The sequence below is a fragment of the Halichoerus grypus genome, chromosome 15, assembly GCF_964656455.1.
Source record: "Halichoerus grypus chromosome 15, mHalGry1.hap1.1, whole genome shotgun sequence".
NCBI lineage: Eukaryota > Metazoa > Chordata > Mammalia > Carnivora > Phocidae > Halichoerus > Halichoerus grypus.
In genome coordinates this window covers 43683928-43701304 of record NC_135726.1, presented here as the reverse complement: position 1 = coordinate 43701304, position 17377 = coordinate 43683928, and the positions used below count along the sequence as shown (strand labels likewise).

General features: G+C 43.6%; 1 protein-coding gene and 1 long non-coding RNA gene across 7 annotated transcripts in view; one reads left to right on the top strand and one right to left on the bottom strand.

The window, feature by feature from the left end:
- The window catches only part of LSM14A (LSM14A mRNA processing body assembly factor), a 58690-nt gene extending 50913 nt beyond the window's left edge, over positions 1-7777 (bottom strand). For 3 of the 6 annotated variants that reach the window (XM_036118572.2, XM_036118579.2, XM_078062830.1), the window contains exon 1: positions 7488-7776. In XM_036118572.2, coding sequence (XP_035974465.1) covers positions 7488-7608 — 121 coding nt within the window. In that variant the 5' untranslated portion in view covers positions 7609-7776. Of the gene's footprint in view, positions 1-7487 lie in introns of all 6 variants that reach the window. The other 3 variants (XM_036118556.2, XM_036118559.2, XM_078062831.1) reach the window with 2 other exon arrangements.
- Positions 7778-11652: 3875 nt separating this feature from the next.
- On the top strand, positions 11653-12334 carry LOC118552255 (uncharacterized). Its single transcript, XR_004925440.2, has 2 exons — positions 11653-11706; positions 12090-12334. It is a non-coding gene; the product is annotated as an uncharacterized LOC118552255 (long non-coding RNA).
- The last annotated feature ends 5043 nt before the right edge of the window (positions 12335-17377 follow it).

The window sequence follows — 17377 nt, the reverse complement described above, 5'->3', positions numbered from 1 at the left end:
CTTAAGATGGGTGAGTTAGCATCATATTTCCACATAGACAGGAAAGATCTCGTAGAGAAGGAAAAATTGAATTTACAGGACAGAGTAGAGAATTGCTAAAGCAACGACCTCGAATCAAGAGGGGATGAAGTCTACTGCATAAGGGGAAGGGTGGTCTGATAGAGAAGAAAGAACACTTTGTCTACACTGACCAGTGAAAAAGTAGAGGTGTGGAGCACAGATCTGAGTAAGTGGGTATATGTGGGGTTGTGGGATGAGTTAATCAAAATTCTCTTCTGCTTGCTATTCTTTCCTCAATTAAATAGGAAGCAAGGTCCACAGGTTGAAAGTGAAGATGGGTAGGAGGTATTGGAGGAGGAAAACAGAAGGAATGAAAGATTCATGCAAAAAAATGGAATGAGTAGACTATGGAAATACAGTATGACTGCAGGAAAGTAACCATGACTGATGAGGTTAGTGAAGGTAAATTTAGAGTAAAACTGGTCAGCATGTCTGTGTTGATATAATCAGGACTGTGGTTTCTCTAAGCTTGTACAAGAAAGCAGAAGTGCAGAGGGGTTATGGTAAGTACTGATTGTAACTGCTCATGGAATTTAAACAGGATAAAGAGGGGAGTAAAGCCAGGAGGGGGATGTGGAACAGTGAAAGGTAGTAAGTTCAACAGACTGTAGATTACAGTAGGTCTGAATGACTTACGGAGTTCAGGTCTAGAGAGACAGAGATGGAGATGGTGGCTGGAAAAAACAATGAGTTACTCTCTCTTTTTTTTTTTTTTTAAGATTTTATTTATTTGAGAGAGAGAGAGCACGAGAGGGGGGAGGGTCAGAGGGAGAAGCAGACTCCCTGCTGAGCAGAGAGCCTGATGCGGGACTCGATCCTGGGACTCCAGGATCATGACCTGAGCTGAAGGCAGTCGCTTAACCAACTGAGCCACCCAGGCGCCCTGAGTTACTCTCTATTAAGCACCTACAATAAACTAGTCACTTCTGATACTACCTCATTTAATTCTCAGAATGACTGAATGATGGGCACTATTATCTCTAGTTAAAAGAACAAGTTAAGGGATGCCTGGGTGGCTCAGTCGTTAAGTGTCTGCCTTCGGCTCAGGTCATGATCCCACGGTCCTGGGACTGAGCCCCGCATTGGGCTCCCTGCTTGGCGGGAAGCCTGCTTCTTCCTCTCCCGCTCCCCCTGCTTGTGTTCCCTCTCTTGCTGTGTCTCTCTCTGTCAAATAAATAAATTAAAAAAAAAACAACTTAAAAAAAAAACAAGTTAAAACTAGGGGTTAAATAACGTGTCCAAGGCCAAAGAGCTACTAAGCATTCCAACTGGCCTTTTGGGCCACATTTTCTTTGAGAAATAAACACCCCACAAAACTAGAATAAGAGGGGTACCTGGGTGGCTCAGTCGGTTAAGCGCTGGACTCTTGATTTCTGCTCAAGTCATGATCTCAGGGTTGAGATCGAGCCCCGCAGGGAGTCTGTGTGAGATTCTATTCTCTCTCATTCTCCCTCTCCCTCTGCCCCCCACCCCAAATAAATAAATAAATCTTAAAAAAACACAAAAAAACAAAACTAGAATAACATCCCCGTGAATGAAATATTTTACAAACTAACTCACACTTTAAACATTAAAAAACTTACTTCAATGATATCTAGATTTTAATATGGCTAATTAAAGTACTACTTCAGGGGTGCCTGGGTGGCTCAGTCAGTTAATTGTTGGACTCTTGATTTCCACTCAGGTCATGATCGCAGGGTTGTGAGATCAAGCCCTGTGGTCGGGCTCCAGGAGCTTAGAGCCAGCTTAAGATTCTCTCTCCCCTCTCCCTCTGTCCCTCCCCCACGTGCACACATGTGCCTCTCTCTTAATGTAAAGCATAGAGAAATAAAAAGGTAAATTGTTCCTGTAGAGGGCATCTTCTACCATGGAGTAGTAAACTCAAGTTAAACCATCTGCAGTTACTGGTATTATTACTTTGACACTGAGTTATAAACACTATAAAACTCTTGCTGTGTGTCAAGCACAGATAAAATTTCTTTACTCTTCCTATTTCCTTCCTTCTATTATTATTTTCTTCAGGCTTTATGCTGTTTTCTCTACTTCTGATTCAGAAAGCCACAGCTTATCTTACTCCACTGGAAAATGTAGTTAGTTTCTGGCACTGACTTCAGACTCCCCAAATTACTAAATATTTCTGTGGACTGTATAGCAACAATAAACTGTTTCCAAGGCTCCAAGTTCTGGCAACCTCACTAAACAGGGCAACCAAAAGAAACTACAGCTTGAAGTGTTACCAGATCTTTGACATTCTAGGTAGTGATTTTGTGAATTGCTAGATTAGGTCCCCAACTCATGTGAGAACACAAAAAACCAATAAAGCACTTCACAGGAATTTCATTCATCCTACAAAGCTCTCCTACTCACTCAATGGAGTTTATGAGTATGTGGCTAATTAACAATCAAGAAGTGGCTAAGACATACCAATGGGCAGGACTTAGCAGCTGACTTAAGTAAATAATCCATGACCAGCTTTGATAGTCCTCTACGAATGCCTTGATTTTAAGGACAAATCATTTTAAAAGCAGCTGGCTCATTAATCATTCTTCTTCACAAAGTCTCTTTTCCTAATGCAGTGGCAACCTGGTTTTCATTTGAGTGGTGAATTATCCCGGTATAGCTAACTTAATATATATTACATAAGAATTTCACTCATTTTAGCCCATTTTATTTAAATATTGTAGAAATCTACAAACATAACACTTATGGGAAATATGTACTTTCTCCAACTTTGAAATTCCCATAATTAGAAATCTTCGATAACTACAACTATCCTTTCATTTATTCAAATATTTACCAGGGGCTTGCTATGTCAAGGCACTGTTCTAGGCACCAAGGATAGAGCAGTGAATGAGACAAAAACTCTGCATTCGTGAAACTTCCATTCTGTGGGCAATCTCTTGGTATCCAGGCTCTAGTATGTGCTTGGGCATCATATTCACAGACATAGGTTTGAATATACAGTAATCGGAAATATTCTACAAACTATTCATGCATGCCACCACTTCCAATTCCCTCAAATATCCTGAACTAATTCTTCCCTTAAATTTTAAATGAAAATTATAACTGAGCTTGAGTCATAAGGTAAAAACTCCATCTCCCTAACAATGTCAGTTTTGTTGTAAGATTTTATCCTCCTGCATTTCTGTTCTCCAAAATCTCTCACTATTGGGGGCAGGGTGGGGGGCAACATTATCTTAAGCATTTCAATTTTAAAGAGATATACAATTGTGAACATGGAAAGTACTATTTGGAGATTCCCCCAAGAGATTTCTACAAGATTAATAAACTAAAACTAAAATGTTAAATCATTTCCATTTATTCATTAAATAAACATTCGTTCTCCCAGGAGCTCAGACTCTACGGGGGAGGGAAGGTGACAATAAACACCTGCAAATAAGCAAAGAAGATTACATGCAGGTCATAATCAGTGTTAGGAAGAAAATAAACTCAGAGCTGTGACAAAGACTCCAAGAGACAAACTACAGACCAAATGATCTATTAACATACTTAATAGACTGACATCAGTCTCTTACTAGGTTGCCTTTAAGACTCCTTCACATTCATATAGAAGATTCTGTGTATCAAAGTCCATCAAACTTACTTCAATGTTACCTTTACAGAGCTAGAGCTAGTCTGTGAAATCTCTAGCAGAAAATAAAGGACATCACCCAGTTAGTTACTACCTCCGGGACTGGGCTTTTGATTATATTTAGTGTGATCATACAATTTATTACCCAAACTGGAACATTTTCAAGAGAGAAAAGGGATGCTTTATTTTTGTTTTTTTAAGGTTTTTTTTTATTTTAAAAAAAAGGTTTTATTTATTTGAGAGAGAGAGAGACAGAGATAGCAAGAGAGAGCACAAGCAGGAAGGAGAGGGAGAAGCGGGCTCCCTGACGCAGGACTCGATCCCAGGACCCCGGGATCATGACCTGAGCTGAAGGCAGACGCTTAACGACTGAGCCACCCAAGCACCCGAAAAGGGATGTTTTAATAATTGTGCCACAACAACAGGCACAAACAAGGACTTTCCACCAGGGTAAACCAGGCCATATGGTCACCATAACTATATGCCATATCAAATATAACTAATCCAAAATTTTAAGAGCATTTTATAGTTCCACATGAATTTAAATTTTAAGTAACATCCAAGCAAAGACCTAAGTTTTAATCTGGATCATGTAAACCAAGTGAATCCCTTACTAAATTTAAGTGAAAAGGGAAACAAAAAAGTTCTGAAAAAGTAATCAAAGTATCTTCATGACCTTGGGGTACGGGAAAATTCCTTTAAAAAAAAAAAAAAAGAAACACTAGCCATAAATAAAAGAGTAATAAACATGCCTACATTAAAATGAACTTCTGTTCACCAAAAGAAACCATTAAATGGGAAAAGATGTTTGCAACAGATATACCCAGCAAAGGATTCGTACTCAGAATATTGAACTCTAGAAAAAGACCCATATTTCAGTAGTAAAATGGGCAAAAGATTTCAAAGGCATTTCATGAAAGGTGAAATCCAAATGACTAGGATATGAAAAAGTGTTCAGCTCATTAGTAATCAGGAAGTTTAAAGCCAGGTACAATCACACTCACCAGACTGGAATTAAAATATCTGGTACTAAGTATTATTGTTGGTAAGGGATGTGGAACTAGAACTCTCATATACTAATAACTGAAATAAAAACTAGTAAACAACAATGAAACTGCTTGGCATTACCTAATACACACCTTCCCCACGATCCTTCAATTCAAATATACACCCTCAAGAAAAGTACACAAACAGGCATCAGTGCACTTAAACACAAATGTTCATAAAGGCACTGTTCACGATAGCAAAAACTGTAAACAACTTAAACATTAACTGTAGAATATTAAAAACAAATGCAGAATAAACTTGTTATATTCCTGATGAAATACTATGCCACAACAAAACAAAATCAAATATATACAAGATGATTCCATTTATATAGAGTTCAAAAAAGGACAAATGTAAACTCTATTATTTAGGGATGTAAACTTAATTGATAAGACTATAAATGTTAAATAATGTTTATATCCAGCTTAAGTGGGTAGTAGTGGTGATGGGAAGATGCAGGGAGTGGGAGGATTCTGGGATGCTGGCAATGTCTGTCTTGCCCAGGGTGGTAGTTACAAGGATCTCTGTTTAAAAATATTTCATTCTTATCTATGTATCTTTTCAACATGTGGGGTATTTCACAATAAAAGGGGGGAAAAAAACTCTTCCCAGAGGGGAAAAAAATTAACTTCCAAAAGAGAATTCTAAGAATGTCATTTGAAGAGATTAACTCAATTGATAGTTCACAAAGATAACAGGGATCTCTAAATGCAAATACATATTGTATTCTAAACTCCATAAACAAACTTTGGCTTTAATCTGTTAGAGTGCCATTCTTCCTCCAAATTTTGAAAAAGGTGGAATATCAGATATCAAATTACTTCACAAGTCATATAAATTCTAAAATTTTAAGACCAAACACCCCACTTCTAATTCTGAAATTTGAAGTGCCCAGTGTTGACTGGATAGCCATGTAGGGGTTTTAGATTAGATATTGCTAAGTAGAATAAGCTACCAAAATTTGTAACTTCAGTTTTTGCAAATACAATTGGATTCCCAAACCTCTGTTACATATTAAATAGCTCCTACTGCTTAAGGAAAGCATATATTATGTATGTGGGATTAATTATCAAAGCCGTAAGTACGGATATACATTCAATGATTTAAAAAAATATTTTCATTGCTGTATTTATCAAGTCATGATACAAGGAACAAATTGGCATATGAACTGAACTATTACAGACTAATAAAATTGCAGTTTATTGACTCTAGAAGCTGAAAAGGATTTTTTTTAAATGTGGCTCATTAACAATATAGACTTTTTGTTTTCTTGTATAAAATGATATATTCAAAGATTTTTAATAATTTCATAAAGCCTTAAAAACTAAGACACTATACAGCTAAATATCCATGGGGTGGGAGTGGAAAAGAAGCGAAGATTTTAAAAAAATAATAATAAAATTAAGACTCCTTACTCGGGTATAAAATTTGTCCCAACACGAGTGTCATTAAAAAGGACCCCAAGGGGCGCCTGGGTGGCTCAGTCGGTTAAGCGTCTGCCTTCGGCTCAGGTTATGATCCCAGGATGCTGGGATCGAGCCCCGCATGGGGCTCCTAGCTCAGCAGAGTCTACTCCCCCTCCCTCTGCCTGCCTGCCGCTCCCCCGCGCTTGTGCTATCTCTTTGTCAAATAAATAAAAATAAATAAAATCTTAAAAAAAAAAATAAAAAGGACCCCAAAAATGTCACTAAATACTTGTGTGATACTGTGAAATGACTCTCCTACTAGTTATAAATTTTTCTTCTTTTTAGATTTAGAAAATTTCTTCCTAGCCCTGAACCTCTGTCTCTACGCCGGTATTCATCCCATAACTCTACTAGATGTACTGGAAGCTACCTTCGTTATCTCGCCACCCTCTCCTAAGTATTTCAGACTTGTGAGATTTGTTTTAAGAGCAGGAGCTAAAGTTTATCTTCTTCCTGGTTTTCTGGCGGAGCGAAGGCACAGCACGTGTGAACGGAAACAAAACCCACTCAGACTGTGCGACGCTTAATGAAATACTACGCGTACGACACTTTCCTCCTCAACGCCCAGAACTCGCCATCCCAGGGAGCCTCCACAGGGACCGGTCAGCGCCCACCGACTCCTCAGATCTGCCTTCGGAACAAGGGTCGTGGATCAAGCTTGACCCCTCCTCCCCACCGGCTTTCCAGAAACAGGGTCGATGCGAGAAGCGCAAGCGTTTTTAAAGAGATGGTTGCACAACAGCCTTTGAGAAGGATTCCGGTTTAACAGGTAAATACCACGTAGGAGACAAGTGGGATGCGATCTGCTCGATGGTACCCGGTGGCATTTGGAGACCGTCTGCGTCGCTGAGCAAACCCAAAGTTTTGGCACATTACTTAACAGTTCACCTGATGAATACCGTAACGAATCGAAATTAAGAACGTGAGAAAATAGGTGCCTTAGAATCAACAAATCACTAAACTCGAGCTAGGCGGAAAAATTCTTTGAATACTCAGGCTTTGTTTTGTGGCAAGACGACAGAACCCCCGAATTTCGGAGTTGGAAGACACGTCTCTCCGTGTTCTCCGGCCCGTTCTCGGACTTCAGGGCCGCCCCGCCCGCCCCGCTCTCGGTCCTGTAGTTCCCGGATTGAAGGCGCGGACCTTCGGGGTAGAAGCCAGGAAGCCCAGGGGAGGCCGCGGCCCGGCCCGCGACGCCCGGGCCCGGAGGGAGGGAAGGGAGCGGCCTCCGGGAGGACCACGGCGGGGGCAAGGAGGGAGCGAGGAGGCCGCGGGCCGAGAGCCGGGCGCAGCACCCCACCCCGAGGCCCGCCCCGGCGTACCTTTGGCGAGGGCTACGGTGGAGTTCTCGGTGTCGATGGTGTAGAGGATGCCCTCGTAGCGGATCTCCGCCTTGGAGATAAGGCTGATCTTGCTGCCGATGTAAGGGGTGCCCCCGCTCATGGCGCCGCCGCCGCCGCCGCTCCGGGCCGCTCGCAGAGAGGCAGATCCCACGCCGCTGTCGCCGCTCCGCAAGCCCGCTCGCTCCGTCGGCGCCTACAGCAGCCGCCTCAGACCCAACATGGCGGCGGCGCCGGCTCCGCTACCCTCCCCCAGCCTCCCGCCCTCAAGCCGCGGCGCGGCGGCGGCGGCGGCAGCAGCGGCGGCGGCGCGGGGCATGCTGGGCTGGCGAGGCCGCGCTCTCGCGAGACTCGGCCGACTGCGGGCGGCTCAGCTTACCCCGGCGGTCGCAGTAGTCCCGTCGGTGCTGCTTGGCCTAGTTCAGGGCGGCGGTGGTCGCGCCGCTTCAGAAGCGATTCAGGGAGAGGCGAAGTACCTTGTGTCGCCAGGACACGGTGGGCTGGAGTGGAGGCGCGCGCGGCCCTCTTGACCTCACCTGCGGCCTCCGCCATTTCCAGACCCGTCGTATTTTGTCTTGCGTCCCGTGTCTGCTAATGCGGATCTCTCAGCCTGGAAAGTGGCCCATCCGCCTGTGAGCTCCTGGCGAGCCCTTTTAAGACACGGTCCTTTCCCCTTTGAGGCTACTGTGCCCCTCTTGAAGCTCTCAAGACCCCATTACAGCATCCCATAACCCAACCAAGCCCCCTCCTCTACTCCCCTTCGCAGCTGCTGGAGCGGGGACTCTGTCCAACACTTTTGAGATGGTCTCATCTAGACCCGTGGCTTTCAGTGCCACTCTACACAGACCAATCCCAAGCATTTGTCTGCTGCTTTGATCAATTCTGTGAACTCTGGATTCATATAAGCCATAGTCTCCTCAGCCTCTCTAATTGGATGTCTAATCGGCATCTAATTAACTTTGTGTCTCCAAAGCAATGCTCCCTATTTTCCCTCTAAAATTAACCTTTGCCCACTATTCACCACTGAGGTAACTGGTACCATTTATTCAACTGCTCATCCTTGGAGTCATCCTTGACTTCTCTCTCACCCCGAAATCTGTTCTGATTGCAAATCCTGTCCTTTCCATCTATAAAATGTAAACTGAATCTGATCACTTCTCACCATCTCCATCGCTACCCCTCTACAACAAACCCCACTTACCCTGCCCAGGGTTACTGCAATTGCCTCCTAAAAGGTCCCTCTACCTCTGTTCTTGCCCCAAGTAGTTAATTCTCCACACAGCAGCCAGAGGGATCTTGCCAAAATCTAAGTCAAATCACATCCTTCCTCTACTCAATACTCCTCTCCCCAGTGATCCTTTGTCACACAGAGTGAAAGCCAGACTCTCTACTTAGGCTTATAAAAACATGTATGATTTAGCCCCTTGTTGCCTCATTTCGCCATTCTGTTTTAGCCGCCCTTTCTTCACCCAGAAGCGCGGCAACGCGGAGAGCAGGAAGCAGGAAAGAAGACTAGAGGTTGTGTTGAGCCTGGTGCACAATGGCTTCAAAGGAAGGCTATGAGATAACCTGCTTCAGTACCGGCTTCCTGACAGGGAATTGAGCTCTTACTCATGTTCATTCCTTTCCCTTCCAGGCCTGGAACCTAGCTTAGCTTCTCATGCTTCCTGAGCTCATCCTTTTCCATCTCAAAGCTGATGATTCCCAGATTTACATCTTCCTTCCGGATCTCCTGACTCCCATGTCACACAAACTATGTACTTTCTAGATGCAGTTGTTTGGGGTGTGTCTCACAGGCACTTCCAACCCAACATGTTCAAAATTATCTGCATCTGTACCCTTCCTTTCCCCAAATAAACCTGCCCTTTATCCATGCTCCTCATTCGCATCACTGGCCCCAGGACTGAACCAGGTATCCAATACTGAAACCAAGAGTACTCCTCTAGCTACACTCCATGGATCACCAATCTTGTTGCTTCTAGTTAATGTCTTGCAACTCATGGTTTCCCGCACCCTATGGCACCAGAAACCATGCATAATTGTAGCTGATCAGTGTGATAGCCCATAGTATATTATGTATATGAATCTCCACCTTGTGTGCTGGGAAACAGTTGAGAACTGTGACATGTTTCATTTACCATGGCTTCCAAAAACCCAAATCCCATGTTGCTCCCCTGCTTAAGAGCCACAAGATCCCAATTCCAATGTGCATATAGGGAGTTCCATAACAACAAGCGATTCTTGGACACCAGCTGGGGTGTCCTACAATTCAACTCAATTCTAACACTATCTACATAGAGATAGCATCAGATCCCACAGGTTGAGGTCTCAGTCCTACAAGACTGCCCCCCTTTCAGATGCCAATCACAAGCCCAGGTTATCACCTGTGCTTCCAACCAACCAGCTACAGATTGGGGGTTCCAACGACCCCCAAGCCCTCTTGGACTTCAGACTCAGTCACAAGTCCAGGTTGTTACCATACTTCTGACCAACTGGCTATTAATCAGAGGTTCCCACAACCCCCTTTCTTGGGTTCAATTCATTTGCTAGAGTGACTCACAGAACTAGAGAAACATTTTACTTACTAGATCACTGGTTTATCATAAAAGGATATAACTCAGGAATAGCCAGACAGAAGAGATGCACACGGCAAGGTATATGGAAAGGGGCCTGGAGCTTTCATGCCCTCTCTAGGCATGCCGCCCTCCCTGCGTCTCTGCATCTTCACCAACCTGGAAACTCTCAAAACCCCATCCTTTTGGGTTATTATGGAAGCTTCATTACGCAGACATGGTTGGTTAACTCATTGGCCATTGGCCATTGATTCAATCTCCAGACTCTCTTGCCTCCCTGGAGGCAACGGAGTGGGGGGTAGAGAATGGGAGGGTGGCACTGAGAGGTCTAACCCTGTAACTACCAGGTCCACTGCACTGGCAACCAGCCTCCATTCTTAGGCGCTTTCTAGAAGTTACCTCATTTACATACAAGAAGACACCTTTATCACTATCATTACTTAGGAAATTCCAAGTGTTTTAGGAGCTCTGTTCCAGAAACAGGATGAAGACCAAATATGTATTATAAATCACAGTATAACAAGTTCACCTGGGCTTCAAATGCCTTTAGGGCAAGATATGATTTGTGTGTCCTACAGGCTTCCCCTTCTAGTAGGACCTGGACCCAAGCATCAGGAAATGATGATGTCTTTCAGTTCAGGCCCCAGCCTTCTGCACTGCCACCCATTTAACCAAAGAGGAAGACTAGGTCTGTGTTTTGAATTTTCATCTATTCTTATCTGTTGCTTTACCCCATAGAGATGTTTAAAGTATTAGTAGTTTCTTCTTCGCCAAGCAGAGCCCTCTGACTGTGGCAGGCCCCGTTATTTGCCTGCCCATGCCCAGATGTGGTAAATGCCCCCAGTAGCCACTAATCTCTTCTCATCTATGAAGTCTTGTCCCCCTTCTCCAGAATTTAGTTCCTTTAGACTACTTTGTGATATCTGTAAAAAGAAACATATTGTACTTTACCCATTCCCTCCCCCCCATTATTACAGGGGAAGTGATTGTCTGCTGTGACCTTTTCAATCTAATTGGAAGTGGAATTTGGGAGATTTTTTTGGTTATATATATCCATTAGGCATATGTCCATTTTATCCTTAGAGAGGCCCTCCCAGTCAGTTTTTCTTCTAGAGTTGGGATAGACTGCTAGCCTTTCAGTTAAGTAACATGACATTGTTGGCTTGCATTTAAGGCTTATGTTTTTGGAAAATATGTCCCTTCAAAGAACCACTCTCTGTGCAGTGAGATGCTCATTCTATGAGATACACATTAAAACTGAGACTAATTGATGGTCCCATGTTTGGTCTGCGGTGCCAGTACATTATGTGGAATTGTGACTGATTTCTGTCCCTCTCGCTCTCTCTTTTCAGAGCATCATCATTGAATTTCCATAAGTAAATGCACAGATGATACAATTTCATTGTTTGCTGCCTTTTATTTTTATCTTTTAAAAGATAAAATCTTTTAAAAAGATTTTATTCATTTGAGAGAGAGCGAGAGATCATGAGAGAGCACGAGCAGGGGGAGAGGCAGAGGAACAAGCAGACTCCCCGCTGAGCAGGGACCCCCCCCCCCCCAACTCAGGGATCAATCCTGAGATCATGACCGGAGCCGAAGTCAGGCGCTTGACTGACTGAGCTACCCAGGTGCCCCTATTTGCTGCCTTTTAATTAATAGTAGCTCTGAATAACATGTTTTTATTTCTAATTTTTAAAAAAGATTTATTTATTGAGACTGAGAGGGGGGAGGGGCAGAGGGAGAGGGAGAGAGAGAATCCTCAAGCAGACTCCCTGCTGAGCCCTGAGCTTGAGTCAGGGCTCCAGCTCACTACCCTGAGATCATGACCTGAGCTGAAATCAAGAGTTGGCCGCTCAACCAACTGAGCCACCCAGGTGCCCTTCTTATTTTTAAATGAGGAAACTGAGGCTCAGGGATATCAAGTAACTTAGATCCAACACTAAGATGGGAAATCATGAATTTCAACCTCATCCGTATGCTTCTATAATGGATGTGCTTTACCTCATTCTAGGATGGCAGATCGAATTTTTCATCAGAGGACAACTCAAGTAGATGGCACTGCCTGCCAGGAGATTCGTGTTGACAATTCTGAGGATGTGTCTGAAACCATCAGGACTTTGTGCCATGATTGGTTATCAGTATCTTCCGTGGACACAAGGTGGAAGAGTGGTGATACCTGGAAATCTCAGTCTATACCATTTGCCTCCTAAGTACCTGCCATGAGAGTGCATACAGTAAAGTGCTTTGTAAACTTAATAGCACTCTGTAATTAGTTACATTAATCTTTTTTAAAAAATATTTTTATTTATTTATTTTGAGAGAGAGAATCTCCAGTGGACTCCATGCCCAACGAGGAGCCTGAGGCAGGGCTCGACCTCACGACCCTGAGATCATGACTTGAACCAAGATCAAGAGTCAGACTCTTACCCGACTGAGCCACTCAGGCTCCCCTAGTTATATTATTAATCTTACCACTACTCAAATATCTGTCCAATGACCTTAACAACAAACAACAGAAATGGGTAAGAAGTGTGTGTGACTGGAAAGTAAGCAAAATAATAGAAACTAGTCTCTAATGAATTTATCCAAGGAAAATCTTTCTAAAATGTAAATCTTATGATGCCAGACCTGGTCCTCAAGTCCTATCCCAAAAAACCTTCAATGACTCCTTGCAGCTCTATGACCTTAGAATAACCTAGGGTCTGTTGTGTGAACTGGCTCCTGCTAAATTCTCCTGTCTTACCTCTAACCCCTCGACTGTCTGCTCTTGTAGTCAGTTGGGGTGGTGCACAATCCCTGGTGGGCGGGTGGGGGGATGGTGTTGTCTCAAACAGACCAGGTTCGGCCACTCACCACTGACGAAATCCAAAGGCACGAGATGGGTGGTGGGGAAACGAGAAAGGACTTTACTTCAGTGAGGCCAACCTCGGGGAAGACAGTAGACTAGGGTCTCTAAGATTATCTCCAAAGTGCAGAAAATACTTCCAGGTTTATTAGGAAAATGTGGGACAAAGGTGGGTGGGTGTGAGCAGGTAGGCGGTGAAGCGCAAATGGATCACTATCTTAAAGACAGTCCTGGGCAGGGTCTACTGGCTCAGGACAGTCATTATTGCTTGAGGGGGTAGTTTTGGTTCTCAGCACGGGATGCTTTGCCCACAGGGTCTTCCACCTGAGCCAAGGGACAGGCTGGAAAGAAGAACCCAACTAGAAAGTTTGAGGTCAAAATTGGAGGCAGTTAAAGTCCTCTTTCATTGTCTCTACCCTCCAGCCTTCGTCCCTCGGTTCAGGAAGCCACATTAGACTTCTCTGGGATTCTTCTCCCTCTGAAGTCTTTTCCCTGAGGCTCCTCGTCTAGATATCCAGTCCCAGGGCCTTCTCACTGCTGTCCCGAGAGCGGCTGTCTGAGACAGTTGCTCGGTCCATACGATCCTATCCAACCTGTGCTAATTCTGCCGTTGAGCTAATCACGTTGAGGTGAATTGCCTAGTTCTGTATCCATTTTCTACCCGGGTCAGTAAGTTGTGCTGACAGCAGGGACTGTATATGCCTTGGCGCCTCTGCATTCTTAGTACCAACTCAGGAACTTGTGCAGACATGCAGAACATCTCTGTCGGGTGAATTAATAGACACACGATTTTTTGGTGTTTTGTGAATTTTCAAGAAAGATGCTCACAGTAGAAGGTGACCTTTTTAAAAAATAGGAGATATGGAGGAACCACTTCTAGCTTTACAGATGCTATTTTTTTAATTTTTAAAAAATATTTTATTTATTTATTTATTTGAGAGAGAGAGAATGAGAGACAGAGAGCACGAGAGGGAGGACGGCCAAAGAGAGAAGCAGACTCCCTGCTGAGCAGGGAGCCCGATGCGGAACTCGATCCCGGGACTCCAGGATCATGACCTGAGCCGAAGGCAGTCGCTTAACCAACTGAGCCACCCAGGAGCCCTACAGATTCTATTTTAATGCTTGAGGGCTTAAAATGAGTTGTGTAGGAGCTTCGTTATCACACCTATGTTCTATGTTTGTTTTTAAAGTGAAATGTTTTGCCTCACATCCAGGCATTTTTTATTCATTTCTTGTTGTGTACTAAGTTAACATGCAAATTTCAATTGCCAGTTGAGTAGTTCTGGGTGATGTTTTCTTGTTACTATGTGGCAGACACCCATGGCTTTCTCATTCACCCCATCTGGGCCTCCAGTGTGGTCTAATTATCCTGAAAAGCCAAGATGTGTTAGAGCTGAGCTTGATTACTCTAATGGCACACAACGTTTTTACAAACCTCCCGATTCCTGAATAATTATCATTATCATATGTATGTGTTTAGCCAAAAGCTTAATTGGAAAATTCCAGAATGAAACAACGCTACACGAGAAAAAAAAAACAACAACAACAAAAAAATAAAACCAAAACCTTCCAGGCATTTTCTTTAAAAAAAAAAATTAAAAAAAAAATCAAAGTGCTGCTAATACATGCATAAGGTTAAACCATCAAATCATGCAGAAGGGCTTATATTGGATAGCAATTATTCCCAGCCTACCTCTCCCCCACCGTGGTCCTATGGAGGCCAACCCCTTTTAACTCATTCGGCTGTTTCTCTTGGTGTTTTCTCTAAATAATATGCTTACATCACCAGGTCTTGATTCATCCATTTTAGACATTATCTTAATTTCTAGCTATGTTAAATGAAGGTTTCTCTCACGGGGGTAGTACTTAGAGGTATTTTAAACTTCTTTTCCATTCCCGAGTTGCCTTTATTTCTGTCGTGCGGGACCGAGGCTGCATGCATTGTTAGGTGGGCCCCTTATGTCCGGGTGGTGTCTTGTTCTATGTGCAGCCTTTGCTTTATTGACAGTTCCATTGTATGAGGATGCCCCTCGCCTCTTGGGTGTACGTTTTGTGTGCTGTCTTTGAGTGAGTCTTCATTTTGGAGGCTTTCATCCAGCTCTGGTGACTACTGGAGCACATAGGAGAACCAGATCGTAAATCCTCTCTGTGATGGGGCCTCTGTGCTTGCAGTGGACTCAGACTGAAGGACTTCACTTAGGGTCATCAGGTTGGAAGCCGCTCTCTTAGACATTTAACTGGCAGACCTCTAAAAGCAAGACTGTGGGAGTTTGGGGATGTTCAATTCTTTTTTAGAGAAGAACCTCTGCCATTTTCCTGGGCGTGGGGTGCCATGTCAAGCCATCACATGGCTGTTTGTTCAGAGTAGTGGGGAGAGGGTAAGGCTCAGCCCTTGTCTTATGCCTACCCTTTGTAGTACTGGGTATTTATATGACACAAGCCACTTGGGGGTCCCGGGGATGATTCGCTCCCTGCTTGACTGCCGTTTCCCTCCCCCCCACCATGTGCATTCCAGTCTTTGGCCTTCTGTACTTGGCTTTAGTGGTTACCTCCATTCTCTATTTTTGTGTATACATAGGGTAAAATAAACATAAATACAATTTACCGTTTTCACCATCTTTAAGAATATGGCTCAGTGGCATTAACTACATTCACAGTGTTGTGCAACCCTCACCACCATCTACCTCCAGACCTTTTCCATCTACTCAAACTGAAACTCTGTACCTGTTAAACAATGCCTCCCTGTTCACCCCTCCCCACAGCCCCTGGCAACCACCATTCTATCTTCTGTGACTATGATTTGACTACTCCAGGTACCTCATATAAGGGGAATCATACAATATTTGTTCTTTGTGTCCATCCTCTATTTTACATCTTTAATAACTCTGCTGAAATGTCTTATTTCTTGATTTCTATTGAAATTCCCATCTCTTGTTGTGGATTTGCACCTTTTACCTCCTTTACTATTATTTTAGTAGGGTATTGGGAGGGCATGGAGATAAAAAGGTGGGATTAAATAGCCATCTTTTTTTAAAAAAAGATTTTATTTACTTATTTGCCAGAGAGAGAGAGAGAGAGAGAAAGAGTGAGCACAAGCAGGGGGAGCGGTAGGCAGAGGGAGAAGCAGGCTCCTCGCTGAGCAAGGAGCCCGATGCTGGACTTGAACCCAGGACCTGATATCATGACCTGAGCTGAAGTCAGACGCTCAACCGACTGAGCCACCCAGGCGTCCCTAAACAGCCATCTTAAAAAACAAAAAACAAAACAAAACAAAACAAAAATCCCGTCATCTTTAACCAGGAGTTCACTCATTTTGAAAAGGGGATATTCCAACAAAAGGACAAATAACGTATGATTCCACTTGTATGAGGTGCCTAAAGTAGTAAAATTCATAGAGACAGAAAGTAGCATGGTTGTTACCAGGGGCTGGAGCAGGGGATAGTGGGGAGTATTTATTTAATGGGTACAGAGTTTTCAGTTTGGGAAGATGGAAAAAGTTCTGGAGGTGGTGGTGATGGTTGTACAACAGTGTCAATACCCTTAATGCTGCTAAATTGCACACTTAAAATGGTGAAATTGATCAATTTTATGTTATGGATATCGTACCACAATAAAAACTTTTTTTAAAGAAAGGAAATAGTTAAGATTTCTATCTTCACTGTGTATGAGTTTATTACAATTAAGTGTCAGAGAAAAAGTAGCTCCTTTAAAATGCTATGGAGGGGCGCCTGGGTGGCTCAGTTGGTTAAGCGTCTGACTCTTGGTTTCGGCTCAGGTCATGTTTTGAGGGTCCTGGGATCGAGTCCTGCGTCGGGCTCTGCACTCAGCGGGGAGTCTGCTTGAGGACTCTCTCCCCCTCTGCTCCTCTCCCCGCTTGGGTTCTCTCTCTCTCTTCCTCTCAAATAAATAAATAAATCCTTTAAAAAAATAAAAAATAAATAAAATGCTATGGAAGGTGGGGTTTTAATTGTGGAAATGACAGTATCTTGTATTGGACCCACTTACCTGTTGATAACAATTACTAGCCCTGGACAAAAAACATTTTTTTAAAGGTTTTGTTTATTTATTTGAGAGGAGAGAGGGAGAGAGAGAGAGCATGAAGGGGGTGGGGCAGAGGCAGAGGGAGAAGCAGACTCCCCGCTGAGCAAGGAGCCTGCTATGGGGCTCGATCCCAGGACCCCGAGATCATGACCTGAGCTGAAGGCAGATGCTTAATCAACTGAGCCACCCGGGCGCCCCCCCCCAAAAAAAAACCCCACATTTTTTAATGCTATTGCTTGAAGGCACTGGAAAATAACCTAAAGTGGGCAGGAATTGAAGGGAACATGAGTCTTGTAAGAAGGGAAGGAAACAGGGTTAGCTCCAATTTATTAGGCTTTTCCTCGGAGGGCACTTCCAGTTCTCAGGAACACATGTGACGTGGTCCAGTAGAGTTAAAATATCAAGTGGAGGTC